This window comes from Sceloporus occidentalis, unplaced genomic scaffold (genome assembly GCF_023333645.1).
Source record: "Sceloporus occidentalis isolate IW3139 unplaced genomic scaffold, rSceOcc1.0.p SCAF_4, whole genome shotgun sequence".
Taxonomy (NCBI): Eukaryota; Metazoa; Chordata; class Lepidosauria; order Squamata; family Phrynosomatidae; genus Sceloporus; species Sceloporus occidentalis.
The window spans coordinates 143,761,031-143,774,708 of NW_028316984.1; the positions used below are offsets into that span (position 1 = coordinate 143,761,031).

At 40.9% G+C, this 13,678-nt stretch overlaps 1 protein-coding gene across 1 annotated transcript in view; it reads left to right on the forward strand.

Annotated features, from left to right (window-relative positions):
• Positions 1 to 13,678, forward strand: part of LOC149314773 (cytosolic phospholipase A2 epsilon-like) — a 70,429-nt gene that overhangs the window by 9,858 nt on the left and 46,893 nt on the right. Inside the window, exon 4 of the mRNA XM_089523144.1 lies at positions 5,586 to 5,661. Coding sequence (XP_089379270.1) covers positions 5,586 to 5,661 — 76 coding nt within the window. The remainder of the gene's footprint in view (positions 1 to 5,585; positions 5,662 to 13,678) is intronic.

Here is a 13,678-nt window from a genome sequence, read left to right on the forward strand (position 1 = left end):
AGTGCATGACGGGAACAGAGCAGGAGCCGCGACTCCATTTCCATAGTGCCATGAGGATCGTATCCATGGTGCTTGTGTGACATTTGGGCAGTGCTTGTTTACCATACAGAAGGGCCTCCATGTGATAGACTCCACAGAATCATAGAATCGTAGAGTTGGAAGAGTCCAAAATTGCATTGGCCTTTTTAGCTGCCGCATCGCACCGTTAACTTGTGGTTCAACTTGTGGTCTACTTGGACTCCTAGATCCCTTTCACATGTAGTCTCATTCAGCCAGGTGCCCCCCATCCTATATCTGTGCATTTCATTTTTCCGCCCTAAGTGCAGTACCTTACATTTCTCCGTGTTGAATTTCTTTTGTTAGCTTTGGCCCAGCTTTCTAGTCTATTCGGGTCATTTTGAATTTTGATCCTGTCCTCTGGAGTATTAAATGTGTGTTAAATGTCTTCAAGTCAGCCTTGACTGATGGCAACCCTGTGGATGTAATATTTCCAAGCCCTCCTATCCTCCACTGCTCAGTTCCTGCAAATCCATGCCCATGACGTCTCTGAATGTATCTATCTGGCTCTGGTCGTCTCGTCTTCCTATTTCCCTCTACCTTTCTGAGCATTATTGTCTTTTCTAATGAGTTGTGCTTTCTCATGATGTGGCCAAAGTATGACAGCCTCAGTTTGACCATCTTGGCTTCCAGGGATATTTCCAGCTTGATATGCTCAAGGACCCATTTGTTTGTTGGTTTTGCTGTTCACTGTATCTTCAGCACTCTTCTCCAGCACCACATCTCAAATAACTTGATACTCTTCCTACCTGATTTATGCACTGTCCAGCTTTCACATCCATACATGGATTATTCTAACTTTAGTGTTCATTTGTATATCTTTCCTGTTTAGGATCTTGCCTACTTCTTTCATAGCTGTCCTTCCCATTCCTAGTTTTCTTCTGATTTCTCAAATGCAGTTTCCATTCTGATCAATGTTTAATCCTGGGTCCAGGAACTCTTTTACTATTTTGATTTCCTCATTGTCTAGGTAGAATGTATGTATTTCTTCCGTGATCATTATTTTTCTTTTCTTTATGTTCAGCATTAAGCCTGCCTCTGAATATTACAGTAAATGAAAACAAAGCAGAGTAGAAATGTACTAACGTGACTCTTGCAAATATGAATAGAAAACTTGAAAGTAAAGGAGTAGTAGTAGTCTAGCAATCTGCTTGTGTGTGTGAGAGAGAGGAGCAATGGTGAGAAGGGCGCCTGCTTCTCCTCTGAGGATGTGATTGGTCAGTCTTTCCACAATTCCTTCCTACTCCATGTTGCTCCTACCTCTCCACTGCTTCTTGCCCCCAAAGATGTTCCTGTGCCGTTAATGGGGTGGGAAAATCTTTCTGCTAGCTTATATATCTTTGTAGGGAGGTACTTCTTTTCTGGGTTCTGCAATGAACAGTGTAAGAGATTGACTAGGAAAGTAAAAGGCAGAGCCAGCTATGGACTAGTTATAAGAAATGAGGTAGGAGGTAGTGTCCCATTTGCCCTTAAGGACCAACACCTCCTGAACAACAGTATACTGTATATCCCTTTGAGGCTTGATGAGCTTATGATGATTGCTCACATAAATTTTTGTGTGTGACTTTTATGTGTCTTTTGTATTCTAATTAAATAGTATGAAGTGTTTCAAAGGCTACTTTTGAATTAAATGAAATGATTTCTAAGTTGCCATTTATACCTCCACATGCCTTCTATTAATTTTGCATTGCTAATTGAGTAGGAAGTCTGTATAATCAATATTCAAATAAATGCAGGTTATTCAACATCACTGCCTGGAATACTGCACAAGTTACTTGTACTTCTTCTATTCAGCTTTTTTTAAATGTTGTAGGTTGTATCTGAAGTTCTGTATAAAGGATTAATCCATATATCTGCTACATGAAATGAAATGAAATTTATTTTTACGGTCGATGACCAGCATAAAACAATATAAAACAGTACAATATAGATTCATTCATGGCATTTATTTGTTGCCTTTTGACTCAACAAGATATACAGTAAAGAAAAAGCTTTAAAAACTTTTTAGTTCAATAAATAACTAAAAGCCAATTGGAAGCAATTCCAAGTCCATTTTGAAATAATTGTAAAATCAAACAAACAGATTAAAAACAGCTAAAAAAAAGTTTCTACCAGGCGGTGAAGACTGCCTTGTACCACAGGGCTTTGGCTCTTAAAAATTAGACGTAGTATTTTTAAGAGCCAAAGGCCCCATGAAACAAAGCAGTCTTCACTATCTAGTGGAAGTTTAGAAGGAATGAAGCCAGCCTGATCTTCCCTGGGAGCATGTTCCAAAGGTGTGGTGCCGCTACAGAGAAAGCCCTGTAATGTGTCATTACTAGCCTAGCCTCATGGGGTCATGGGCCTCCACTGATGACCTTTGATTTCAAGGCAGGAACAGAAGCCACTTTCTGTTGCTAAAAAGGCTTCTTGACCTAAAGTGGTCCAGTTGGTCCTTCAAACATGGTGCAAATACCCCCTACACTCCCCAGATGGTACCTGGAGGTGTTTTTGCGGGGGTGTGTGGTAGATGGGATATCACCCTCCAAGGTCTCCTGTCCACTAATGCTTCCCCTTAGGTTCTCATAGCTATGGTTATATATTATTTAGTTATAGCTCACCTTTCCCCCCACTGTGGATCTCAAGGTCATTTACAACAGTCAAACAAAGTTAAAAATTCACAGCATACAAAAGTTAAAAAGCAATTAAATCATCATAAAATAAAAACTAGTTAAAAATATAAGCCACTAAAAAAACACCCCAAACAACAAATAAAAAGTAAGCAAATTATGTAAATCCTGTTTCCTTTTAAAAACAAACATATCAAGCCAATTCTCAAAAGGCCTGCCAGAATAAATAGAGTTTTACTAGTCTAAGGTGTTTATCATACGACGCTTTTTGCAGCTCAGATCCGGGGTGACTGCAGGTCCAACGATGATGATTTACTTTATAACGTGAATGTGTTATCAGACGAGATTCCTTTCTATGGGCGCTCCTTCCATGGTGCTTCTGCAGCGATTCCAAAGTGACCCCTCATTTTGGTGAAATCAGAAAAAAGTGAATTCACAGAATTCGCTTTCAAGCTCACTTCGATTTCACTTTGAATTGGTCTGGTGTGGAAGATCACTCCGATGTCGTCCCCCTTGGCCCCCTGTGTCCTGCTCCTTCATCCCCCCTTCCTCCTTCATGCCATCTCGTCCTCTCTGCCACCTTGCCACCCATCCCATCATTCCCTGACTGCTCCTGCATCTCCATCTCATCCTCTCTGCCACCCTGCGACCTATCCCATCATTCCCTGACTGCTCCTTCTGCCCAATCCTGGCCCCAGTGACCCCCTGTGACCTATCCCATCAACCCCTGACTGCTCCTTCAGCCTGATGAAGGATGACAGTTAAGGAGGGGGCAGGGAAGGAGGTCAGCGTCCAGGCCCCCACTGAGCATGTGCAAGGGTCCCAATTCAAATTGTTGAATCCACATGGTATGCACCGGTGTGGTAATACAATTTGCACTCGCTCCTCTTTGTGTGAATCCACAGCACGTGACTTGCCTTGGATTCAATCCCCCCTCAGTTCAGAAGGGCAATGGAAGGGCAACCAGGTATGATAAAATATTCACGTTACAACGTGAATTCGCATAGCTGAACCAGTAGTCACCCTGGATCTGAGCTGCAAAAAGCCCCATGTGATAAACCTCTAAGCCTTCTGGGAAGCCAGTTCCAGAGCTTAGGAGCAGCCAGTCTCTATCCTATGTTCACATCACATATCCCTGTGGTGGAACAGAAAGGGACTCCTCAGCTGATCTCAAAGCATGGAAAGATTCGTGTAGGAGAATATGCTCCTTCAAAATTCCTCACCCCAATCTACAAGGTGAAGTCAATAGCATTCTAGTTAGCTACAATAGCTACTTTTTCTTTGAGTAGCTGTCCATTTCATTTTCAAAATTTAAAACTCTATTAGTTGCCAGTTACTAAAAACTTTTTTTGAATTAGTTGTTTTCCCACTCCACTTTGCCATTTCAAAGAACATAGTATATTTTCTAAGCAGAGGAGGAGAGATATTTGATTCAACACAGATACTTTGTCCACAAAGGAAAAGAGGAATAGAAGAACTAGCTCTTGAAGAAGAGTTTTCCCTGAAATGTGTCAAGCAAAACAAAGAAAGCCTTTTTGTATGAACACAGTTTATCAGCATTTGTCCATCAACTCCAGAGCACATCTCTCCTCCTCTACTTATCCACAGTGTTTCTTCCTCCTCAACTTTCTCTCATCTTTTCTAAGTAGCCCACTTGTATTTTTTGAGATCTAATTGGTGCAAATATTTTCTAGGTAGTAACTCCCATCCTTTGCGAAGGATGGGATTAAGACAGATTAGGGATGGATCTGGCTAGGATTGAATTGCGATGCCTCCAGTCTGAGGATGGAGGTGTGTGATAACATCCAATTTGAAAAAAAAATTCCCCAGAATTTCAGTTCACCCTGAGGCTGGGTGATAATCTCCAGAATGATAGGGTTCAAGGATCCTTTCTTTCCTGATTTTTTTGATCCATCGTGGGAGCAACACACTCCTTCAGCAGGGTGTCAAAAGATCTGAAATGTCATCATGCCCTGATTCATCCCAGTTTCCTAATAATTTCTATGATATATTGCAGCATATCACCACACTGATTTTATAGGACTGCACTTCACAACACCGATGTTGTGTGACAGGTTCCTCAAATTAAACATTCAGCCCATTGCAGCAAAACAACAAGATGAAACCCGAATGATACCAAGGTTTCCTTTGTGATTAATTCTGTATAGGATTCTGAGCAAACAGATGGTTGGCATTCTGACAACATTGGTCACCTTTTTAAAGGGATAATTGAAGCTCATCCCATCTCTTACCACTCAGGTGTTCCCACAACTTCTGTCAACCCACTGCATACAGGGTGGCATGTATGCTTTTTCTTTTTACATATGAGAATCTCTGATCATGCCATAGCATGAACCAGATTTATGAGAGAAGTAGTGATGTTCAAGTATTCCTTGTTACAACAAACGTTTGGACTTTTTGAACATTCCTATCAAAAAGTTTTTTAAAACTAAGAGTATTTTTTTTTTTAAAAAAGCTGTTGACAGAAATGATCTAAGGGTTCAGCTAGATAAATGTAGCCTGGCCATCCCATGTCATTTCCCTTATTTCCCACAGTAAAAAGAGGCTTAGTAGCTTTAGTACATAGGAGAATATTCATATGATCTCACCTTAACTGAATATGGTAACTGGAACATTATTTCCTATTAGGTTCACGTGCTTTGTGTGTGTTAAATCCAGCCTAAACACTTTTCAAATTCCCTAACAGCTTTCTAAAACATGCAGTGTAGCCAACTATTTTGTTGCCATTTAGAACATCGTTGAGAAACAAGTTGCCAAGCAAAAGCTTTCCTTGTATTATTTCATATCATTCATGTTCCGTCTTGTTGGTCTATGTTTATGCATTTGGAAGTACTGACCCAAGCAAACATAACATTTATATGTTGTTAACAGATGTTTATTTATGTGTTATTGTGCCAGCAGAATGAGGAAACTCCTTTCAGACTGCTCACAGTAAGAGTAATAAGAGCCAGAAACATCCAGAAGGCAGACACATGTGAGTATCTTTAGTGTCAATAGATATTCCATATTTCTATATACAGCATTATTTGTTGGCATGTAGTCCACAGAAATGGGCTTCTATGGGCTTGTTGTATTTGGATTATTGCTGCCATAATCCATCACTGTTAGCTATGCTGATTAGGAGTGATGGGAATTGCAGGACAAAAACATCTGGAGAGCTATCTGATCACTCTAATGTAGGTATAGTTTTTTGTGGGTTTTTTGGGCTAAGTGGCCATGTTCTAGCAGTTTCTTTCTGACGTTTTGCCAGCATCTGTGGCTGGCATCTTCAGAGAAATGTAGGTAGTTGGCGGCTGTGTAGACTGCCCCTAAGGGATGGCCTGTAACCGCCCCTTTTACAGCCAGATTGGGGCTGCGGCAACCACATGCTGCGGCCTTGGTCTGGCCTTTGTAGAGTGCAAAAAGGAGCCACAAAAAGCAGCTCCTTTTTGCACCCTGCAGGGTACGATAGCCATGGTGTGTGGTTTTATGGACCAAGTGTCAGAGAAGTGCTGTGAAACTGTGCGCCATGTGGAGTGGCACGTGGTGTCATGCCACCCTGGGGGCGGAGTCGGGGCATGCGTCATGTGGATGCCATGCCCCGACTCTGCCCCCAAGCTGGCCTTTAGGGCATAGGGCTTTAGATACTGTACCCAGTCTGGGTGTACTGCATGTTGTTTCTCTCCTCTTGCCTCTTTGTCATTACACAAGCACACTTCCTGTGCTGTGAGGTCATTATGTCATGTGTTCCCTTTGCTTCTGCTCTGCATATTTAGCTGCTGTTGGTAATGCTGGGGAAGCATGTAATACACCTTTAGCATAGCATTAATTTACATCAGTGTAGTCATGCTGAATCCTACAGTTGCGCAATGCATGCCAAGGCTTGAGCTCACTCTTTGTGCAGTGGTTGAACTGCTCACCCTGCACTAAAGCAAAAATTAGTGAGGGCTGTGTGAGTGTTAAAGGAATGGTTGGATGCGCTTGGGACTGTGCTTTTGTAACATTTGATAAAGGACAACTGTATGCACAAATATTTTTACACTAAACATTGGTTTTGCCCTATGTGTTGCTCTAAAAAGACAAGTAACTGTGGCTAAATGTTACAAGAGTAAGACTGAGAATGTTTTAACTGCCATTTTTACAGTGGTGAAGAGCTTTTTCTGATAAGGGTTGCATTTACTATGGGGTAATTTACTGGGTGGGTTCACAGTAGTCCCCTTTCACTCTTCCTCATTTTGTTTCATTCTGGTCCAATACACACTGCATAAATTATCTGGTTTGGGACCGCTTTAATTGACTTGGTTCAGTGGTAGGGAATCCTGGGAATTGTAGTTTATTGTGAAATCAGAGCTCTCTTACAGAGGGGCTCGACAGACTGCCCCTTTGGAGCGGCATCCTGCATTCCCTTTCAGTGCCAGATCAGGGCTGCAGCAACCACACACAGTGGCTCTAATCTGGCACTTTGCTGGTACTAAAAGGAATGGTAAAATGCAGCTCCTTTGCCCTTGCTGTGGTTGCGGTGGCTTTTTGGTGCAATGTGTTTAAATGCTGTGCCAGTGGAGCACAATGATACCCCCTATTGTGCGGTTGGGTGAGCAGCATGATGCCAGTGTAGCGGTGGCATTGTGGCTGCCGATGTGCATATGCTATGCCCCCACACTGGCCCTACACCGGCATATGACACTGGTCTGTTTAGTTCCAGAGAAAACAAAATGTCTCACAAAACTACAGTCCCCAGAATTCCCTACCATTGAGCCAGGGCAGTTAGAGCAGCCTCATTTGGAAATGAAAAATGGCCAAGAGAATAGCCTTTCTCTGACTTTTTGTTTTGTCTGTGGTCATCTTGACCATAGAGATAAATGCAGAGAAACCATAACTTCTAGCAGTCTCAGTTTAGCAGGGAGCTAATTAAGTTATGATCCTTTATGGAGCACTGAGCCAGGCCAGTTAAAGTGATCTAAAACTGATTATTTCTGCAGTGTATTTCAGACCTTAGTCTCCTTGATACTCCCTATGGATTTTTAATATATTTCACCTGAAGTGGACCCTTCAACTATATGTACTTTGAATTTCATTTCTGAGGAAAGTCAGTAAACCCTAATGCAGTTTCCCCATTAATTGGGTGCTTTTATAAATAGAGGTGTGTGTGTATAGGATTCCCCTTCACCTTCATCCCTCTGTGTGACCTCAAAATCTTCTCTCCCTTCATCAACACTGCTGCATTTGTTGTTAATAATTGGAGGTAAATGATGGGACAATTCTTGTTCATTGATGGGATAATCACAGGATAATCGTCATGTCATCTGATAATCTTTATGCAATTGTGCGATGAGGATGGGAGCATTGTGCTTCGTTCCTGTCCTCCTGTCATTACCCCTCTGTCTGATAATCTATATAGTGTGAGAATGAGTGTGTGTGAGAGGGAATAGGAATAGGCTAGGCATGGGCTGTCTTGCAATGCTGTCAGAAGTCATTCTTTGCACAATAAGCCAGCTACTGGTGAGAGACCTGAGGAGAAACTGGACGCTGGACAGAGGTGTTACAAGATAGTGAAATTTCCGTCCTCCTTTTAGACAATTTGTATATAGTTTGATTAGGAGTTTTATTCTTCCAGAAAGTAATGTTACATTACTGTCTGATATGACAGGTCTGCACATGAATGATTTCCAGTTTTGTTTGGCTGCTGTTTAATATATTAGTTCAATTTTCATATAAAACATAATGCCAAATAGACATAATTATGAGTGCTTCTTAATCACAATTTTTTTTGGCATTTTGGTACAAGTCATAGAATCATAGAGTTGGAAGAGACCACAAGGGCCATCCATTTCAACCCCCTGCCATGCAGGAACTCCCAATCAAAGCATCCCTGACAGATGGCCATCCAGCCTCTGTTTAAAGACCTCTAAGGAAGGAGACTCCACTACACTCCGAGGGAGTGTGTAAATAGTATTAAAGGATCTATACTCTGAACAAACAGCATGGTAGATGAAAGGCTAAAAAGTGGAATTTTAACAGGATAAAAGTGTCTTTGTCTAGTACTTATCACATGATGTCAGGTCCGTCCTGCTGCCACCCTGCATTCTATTTGTGGCGCAAAACCCATCAGTGAGCTCTTATTCTCAGTATTATAGCACAGCTGCATGGGTGTGAAAAGCCTCTTCATTTCAATTCTGGCAATACAGCATTCATGTGGCACGATGGGTCCTGATTCTCCTCTACTCTCCTGATCCAAGGCTGGATAATTCCGTACCTGTTGAGGTCTTTTATTTTTATCTTTGCTGTGTTTGTATACTTATAGCAAAAGGATAAAATAACAATAATTTAATAGTTTTTGCTGTAATAACACAAACATAGCAGAATTAAAAATAAATAAACCAACGGGCATAGAGAGAGATTTTGTAGTGAACCAAAATCATCTGAAGAAGAAGACTGAAGTCTACAAAAGCTCATGCTGCCAACTTTTTTTCTTTCCATTAGTTTCAAGGGTGCTACAAGATCTTTCTACACACTGATTCTACAGACTTACATGGCTATATCTTTGAATTCTACCAATGGGCATGGAGTTAGCCTGCTTTGGAATAGTGAGGGGAGGAGGTGAGAGGTGGAGAATCAGGCCCTCTCCTGGCAATGGCTATTGTAATACTGGAAATGCAGCAGAGACATCTTACTCGGCGGTGTGGATGGTTTCAAAGCAATGCAGTTGCAGGAAAGAAGAGAGGTGTGATAAGAAACGTTTTCAAAGTGGTATGTCCCTATAATCATAGAGTTGGAAGAGATCAGAAGGGCCATCCAGTCCAATCCCCTGCTATGCTGGAATATACAATCAAACAATTCCCAACAGATGGTCATCAAGCCTCTGTTTAAAAACCTCCAAAGAAAGAGACTTCACAGCTTTCCAAAGTATCATGTTCCACTGTCAAGCAGATCTTTCAATTCTTTCTAGTGTTTAGGTGGAATCTCTTTTCCTATAGCTTGAATCCATTGCTCTGTGTCCTAGTCCCTGGAGCAGCAGCAAACAAGCTTGCTCTATTCTCAATATGTTTACTTTCATAACATGATTGCCACAAGTCATGAGGCTGTGATAATGTGTTATTTTTTTATGTTTGAAGAAACCCACTTGATGATGAAATCAGCACATATCTACTATTTAGATCAGAAGGAATGCATGAATCTGGAAGATCTTGAATTATGCATGTATAGATGTTAATGAAGTAATGAGATGCCACTAAGGACAATCTCAAGACTTCAGCTAAGGTCCTTAATCAGGTTGTGATAATAGAAATGATGATGATAATGTAATCCATGATCGTCAATGTAATTGAATGGTGATTAAATAGAATTCATAAAAAAACAAATCATGAAAAACATCCTAGTGAAAATTCCTGTGGAAAAATGTAAATAAAAGTTTAGAGAGAAATATGTACTCTTATGTGTTCAATCTTTATGAATTGTTTGTACAGGGTTCAAGAAAACTATTTTCTGGAATGGAGCTACAGGCTCAATCAGTAAGAGAATTAAGTGCAGAAAAAGGATGCTTCAATTATCAATGGCAAAAAACCATACCCCAGCCCTATGAAATTCTTGGGCTCACTATAAGTTGACAGGCAACTTGAAGGCACATACGTAAATAAGGGAAAATGCAATATATGGAGATATTTAGCTTGAAAAAACACAAAAAGGGGACACACACAAAGTAACATGTGCACATTTTCATATTATCCATTATCATCAATGAACTTGAATGATGGGAAATTCAAGACAGGAACAAGTTCTTCCTCACACAGCAAATAATTAAACTATTTAATTTGATCCCACAGTATGCGCTTGTGGTTACCAACTGTTTAATTTAAAAAAGTAATTAGACAGGTAGGCTAATAAATGTCTGGCACTATAATTGCTGCATATTACCTTCAGTATCGGAGTTAATATGCTTCTGAATATCTAACACAAGAGGAGGATTCTATTGCTCTCAGATTCTACTTGCACTAGATACTTCTGATAGGCATCTGGGTGGAAACTGTCAGAAGCATGATGTTGAAGTAGATGTATTTCTAGATGTTTTCATGTTCATGTTTTCACTTGTGTAAAATTCTGGAGTGGAAATCTATGTATAGACAAACCAATTTCACCTTATGAGCATCCAGTATTTTGAAATACCAAGTTCTTGAGAAAAGACTGTATTGCACCTGCCTGCCATGCAATTGTTAAAGATAAAAATCATGTCAGAAAAAAGAGATGCCAACCTTAATACAACACCATCAGCATAGTGGAAGACACAAGGATTCAAAGCCATACAGAAACAACACATTTGTTCTTCTAGGCAATGGAGATTTGATTCCTTGCTAATGATCATTGTCATCATTCCTTAAAGCCCTCGCCCGAATGGGCAATTGTGTCAGTTCCACTTCCTGCAATGTTCAGATTGTTAAAATATCAAATTCTTTCCATCATGTTTATGAAGAAATTTAAAGATATGGAAAGATTTTTTTCAGAGAAAGAGAACGAGAGAGATGAATTTTTAACCTATTCCTAGTAAAGATAAAGGTTTCCTCTTTGACATGATTGTTTAATTGTATTTGACTGTAGGAGGTGGTGCTTCTTTTTGATACTAAGCTGAAGGAGCCAGCGCTGTCAAACTTTAAATTCTTTCTATGAACTTTATCGCACAGGCCCTGGAATGGGCCTGTTGCATTTTAAAAGGGAATGTTATGCGGATGGGAGGCGACAAAGAACACATCTTACCACACAGCGAGAATGCTGCTGCCACCACCGATTGTTCCCATCATGTTCCGGATGTGTTCCCCAGGGGGCAATTTTCAGGAATGATTCTCTAGGATTCTGGTGTCTTGTATAGAATGAGAGGAGTACAAACTAACTGCCGGTACAGACCAGCAAAAAGAGCCGGCTTCAAGATGGCGTGGGGGTGCGGCATCCACATGCCACATGCCCAGACACCGTCCCCAAGCCGGCATCACGCTCCTCACCCAACCAGACATTGGGCAGCATTTTGACGACACAGTGTGTAGACATCACATTCCAAAGAAACACCAAAGAAATGTTGTTGCAGTGGCAAAGGCACCCTTTCCCAGGTGCAAAAAGGAGCTGCTTTCTGCCGCTTCTTTTTACACTGGGGAAAGGTTGGATCGGGTCCACAATGTGCAGTTGCCATGACCCAATCCAGTGCACAAAGGGGCGGCCCTTTAGGCTCAGTTTTCTGAGATACATCATATTTAACATTCTTACATGGAAACGATTTCTGCGTAGGAAATTCTACATATATTGTCTTGATATGAAACTTCCTTGTTTACACTGAAGTGTGTACATTTTATTGTAGAAGGGAAAATACCACACATTATGTTGGTCCAAATGTGAAATAAACTTTGCTAACAAAGGGGCAGGGGTCTTCAAAGGATTACCGTGTGTGTTTGTGTGTGTGTGTGTGTGAGAGAGAGAGAGAGAGAGAGAGAGAGAGAGATTGAGAGAGAGAGATACAGGAACATTATATATGTGAAACAATACCGATCAGACTTTGGCTTGCTGTATTCTTCCACCAGTATAGCCATTAAATTAGTCAGCTTGCAAATGTTGAGGATCAGGATTCCTGAAGATGATCTTCCTGTGCAACCTCTTGGGTTGAAGATTACACACATCTCCTACACATATCTTTGAAACATTTCTGAAATTGTTGTTATGGATATGTCTCATTTTATTGAAATTTTCAAAGCCATACCCTTTACTCTTGCAATCTCCCCCTTTTGTAATTTCCATTTTTGGGCTGAAGTATATCATTAGCCTTGCTCACATAAGTCATTGGTCATGATCCTACATGGCACTTGTTGAACATAATGTTTTCCAAGTTTACTTTTACAGTACTTTTCTTCTCCCCGTCCCATTGTAAGGCTGTATCTGAGTAACCACATGTGACTCTACAGCCATTTTGCATTTTTTCACACTAAGCTGGTTAATAGCATCTTTTGCTGGGGCTTATCACATGAGTTCACCTCTTTTCTGTTGTTATCTCAGTGGGAGATTGTTTGGTAGACATCTCTTTTCATTCACACAAAGCCTCCATGAATGACATCTTTTTCTGCTTCTGTGGTGCTAGCAAGTGCAGGAGAACTGATGGTGCAGTGGTTAAATGCCGGTACTGCAGCCAAAACATTGTGAGTTTGGTACAAGGCACCAGGTTGATTTAACTTACTATCATTTCGTAGGTTGGTAAAATGAGTACCCAGTTTGGGCAATCAAAGTTCTACATTTCAACCTACTGTTATTCATAACATAGAAAGATAACAATAAAAGGGCCGGATAAAGGTAAAATTTTGTTATGTTATACTAGACATAATATCCAGGACCTCTGTCCAAAATCTTTTTATCTTAGGGCATTCTACCCACATATGTAGGTATGTGCCCACCTCTTTCATAGAATCATAGAATTGGAAGAGACCGCAAGGTCCATCCAGTCCAACCCCCTGCCATGCAGGAAATCACAATCAAAGCATCCCCAACAGATGGCCATCCAGCCTCTGTTTAAAGACCTCCAAGGAAGGAGACTCCACCACACTCCAACAGTGTTCCACTGTTGAACAGCCCTTACTATCAGGAAGTTCTTCCTAATGTTGAGGTGGAATCTCTTTTCTTATAGCTTGCATCCATTGCTCCAGGTCCTAGTCTCTGAAGCAGCAGAAAACAAGTCAGCTCCCTCTTCAATATGACATCCCTTCAAATATTTAAACAGGGCTATCATATCACCTCTTAACCTTCTCTTCTACTTGGACTTCCAGATCCCTTTCTCATGTAGTTTCATTCAGCCAAGTGTCCCACATCCTATATCTGTTCATTTTATTTTTCCGCCCTAAGTGCAGTACCTTACATTTCTCCATGTTGGAATTCATTTTGTTAGCTTTGGCCCAGCTTTCTAATCTATTAAGGTCATTTAGAATTTTGCTCCTGTCCTCTGGGGTATTAGCTACTCCTCCTAATTTGGTGTCATCTGCAAATTTACAGCC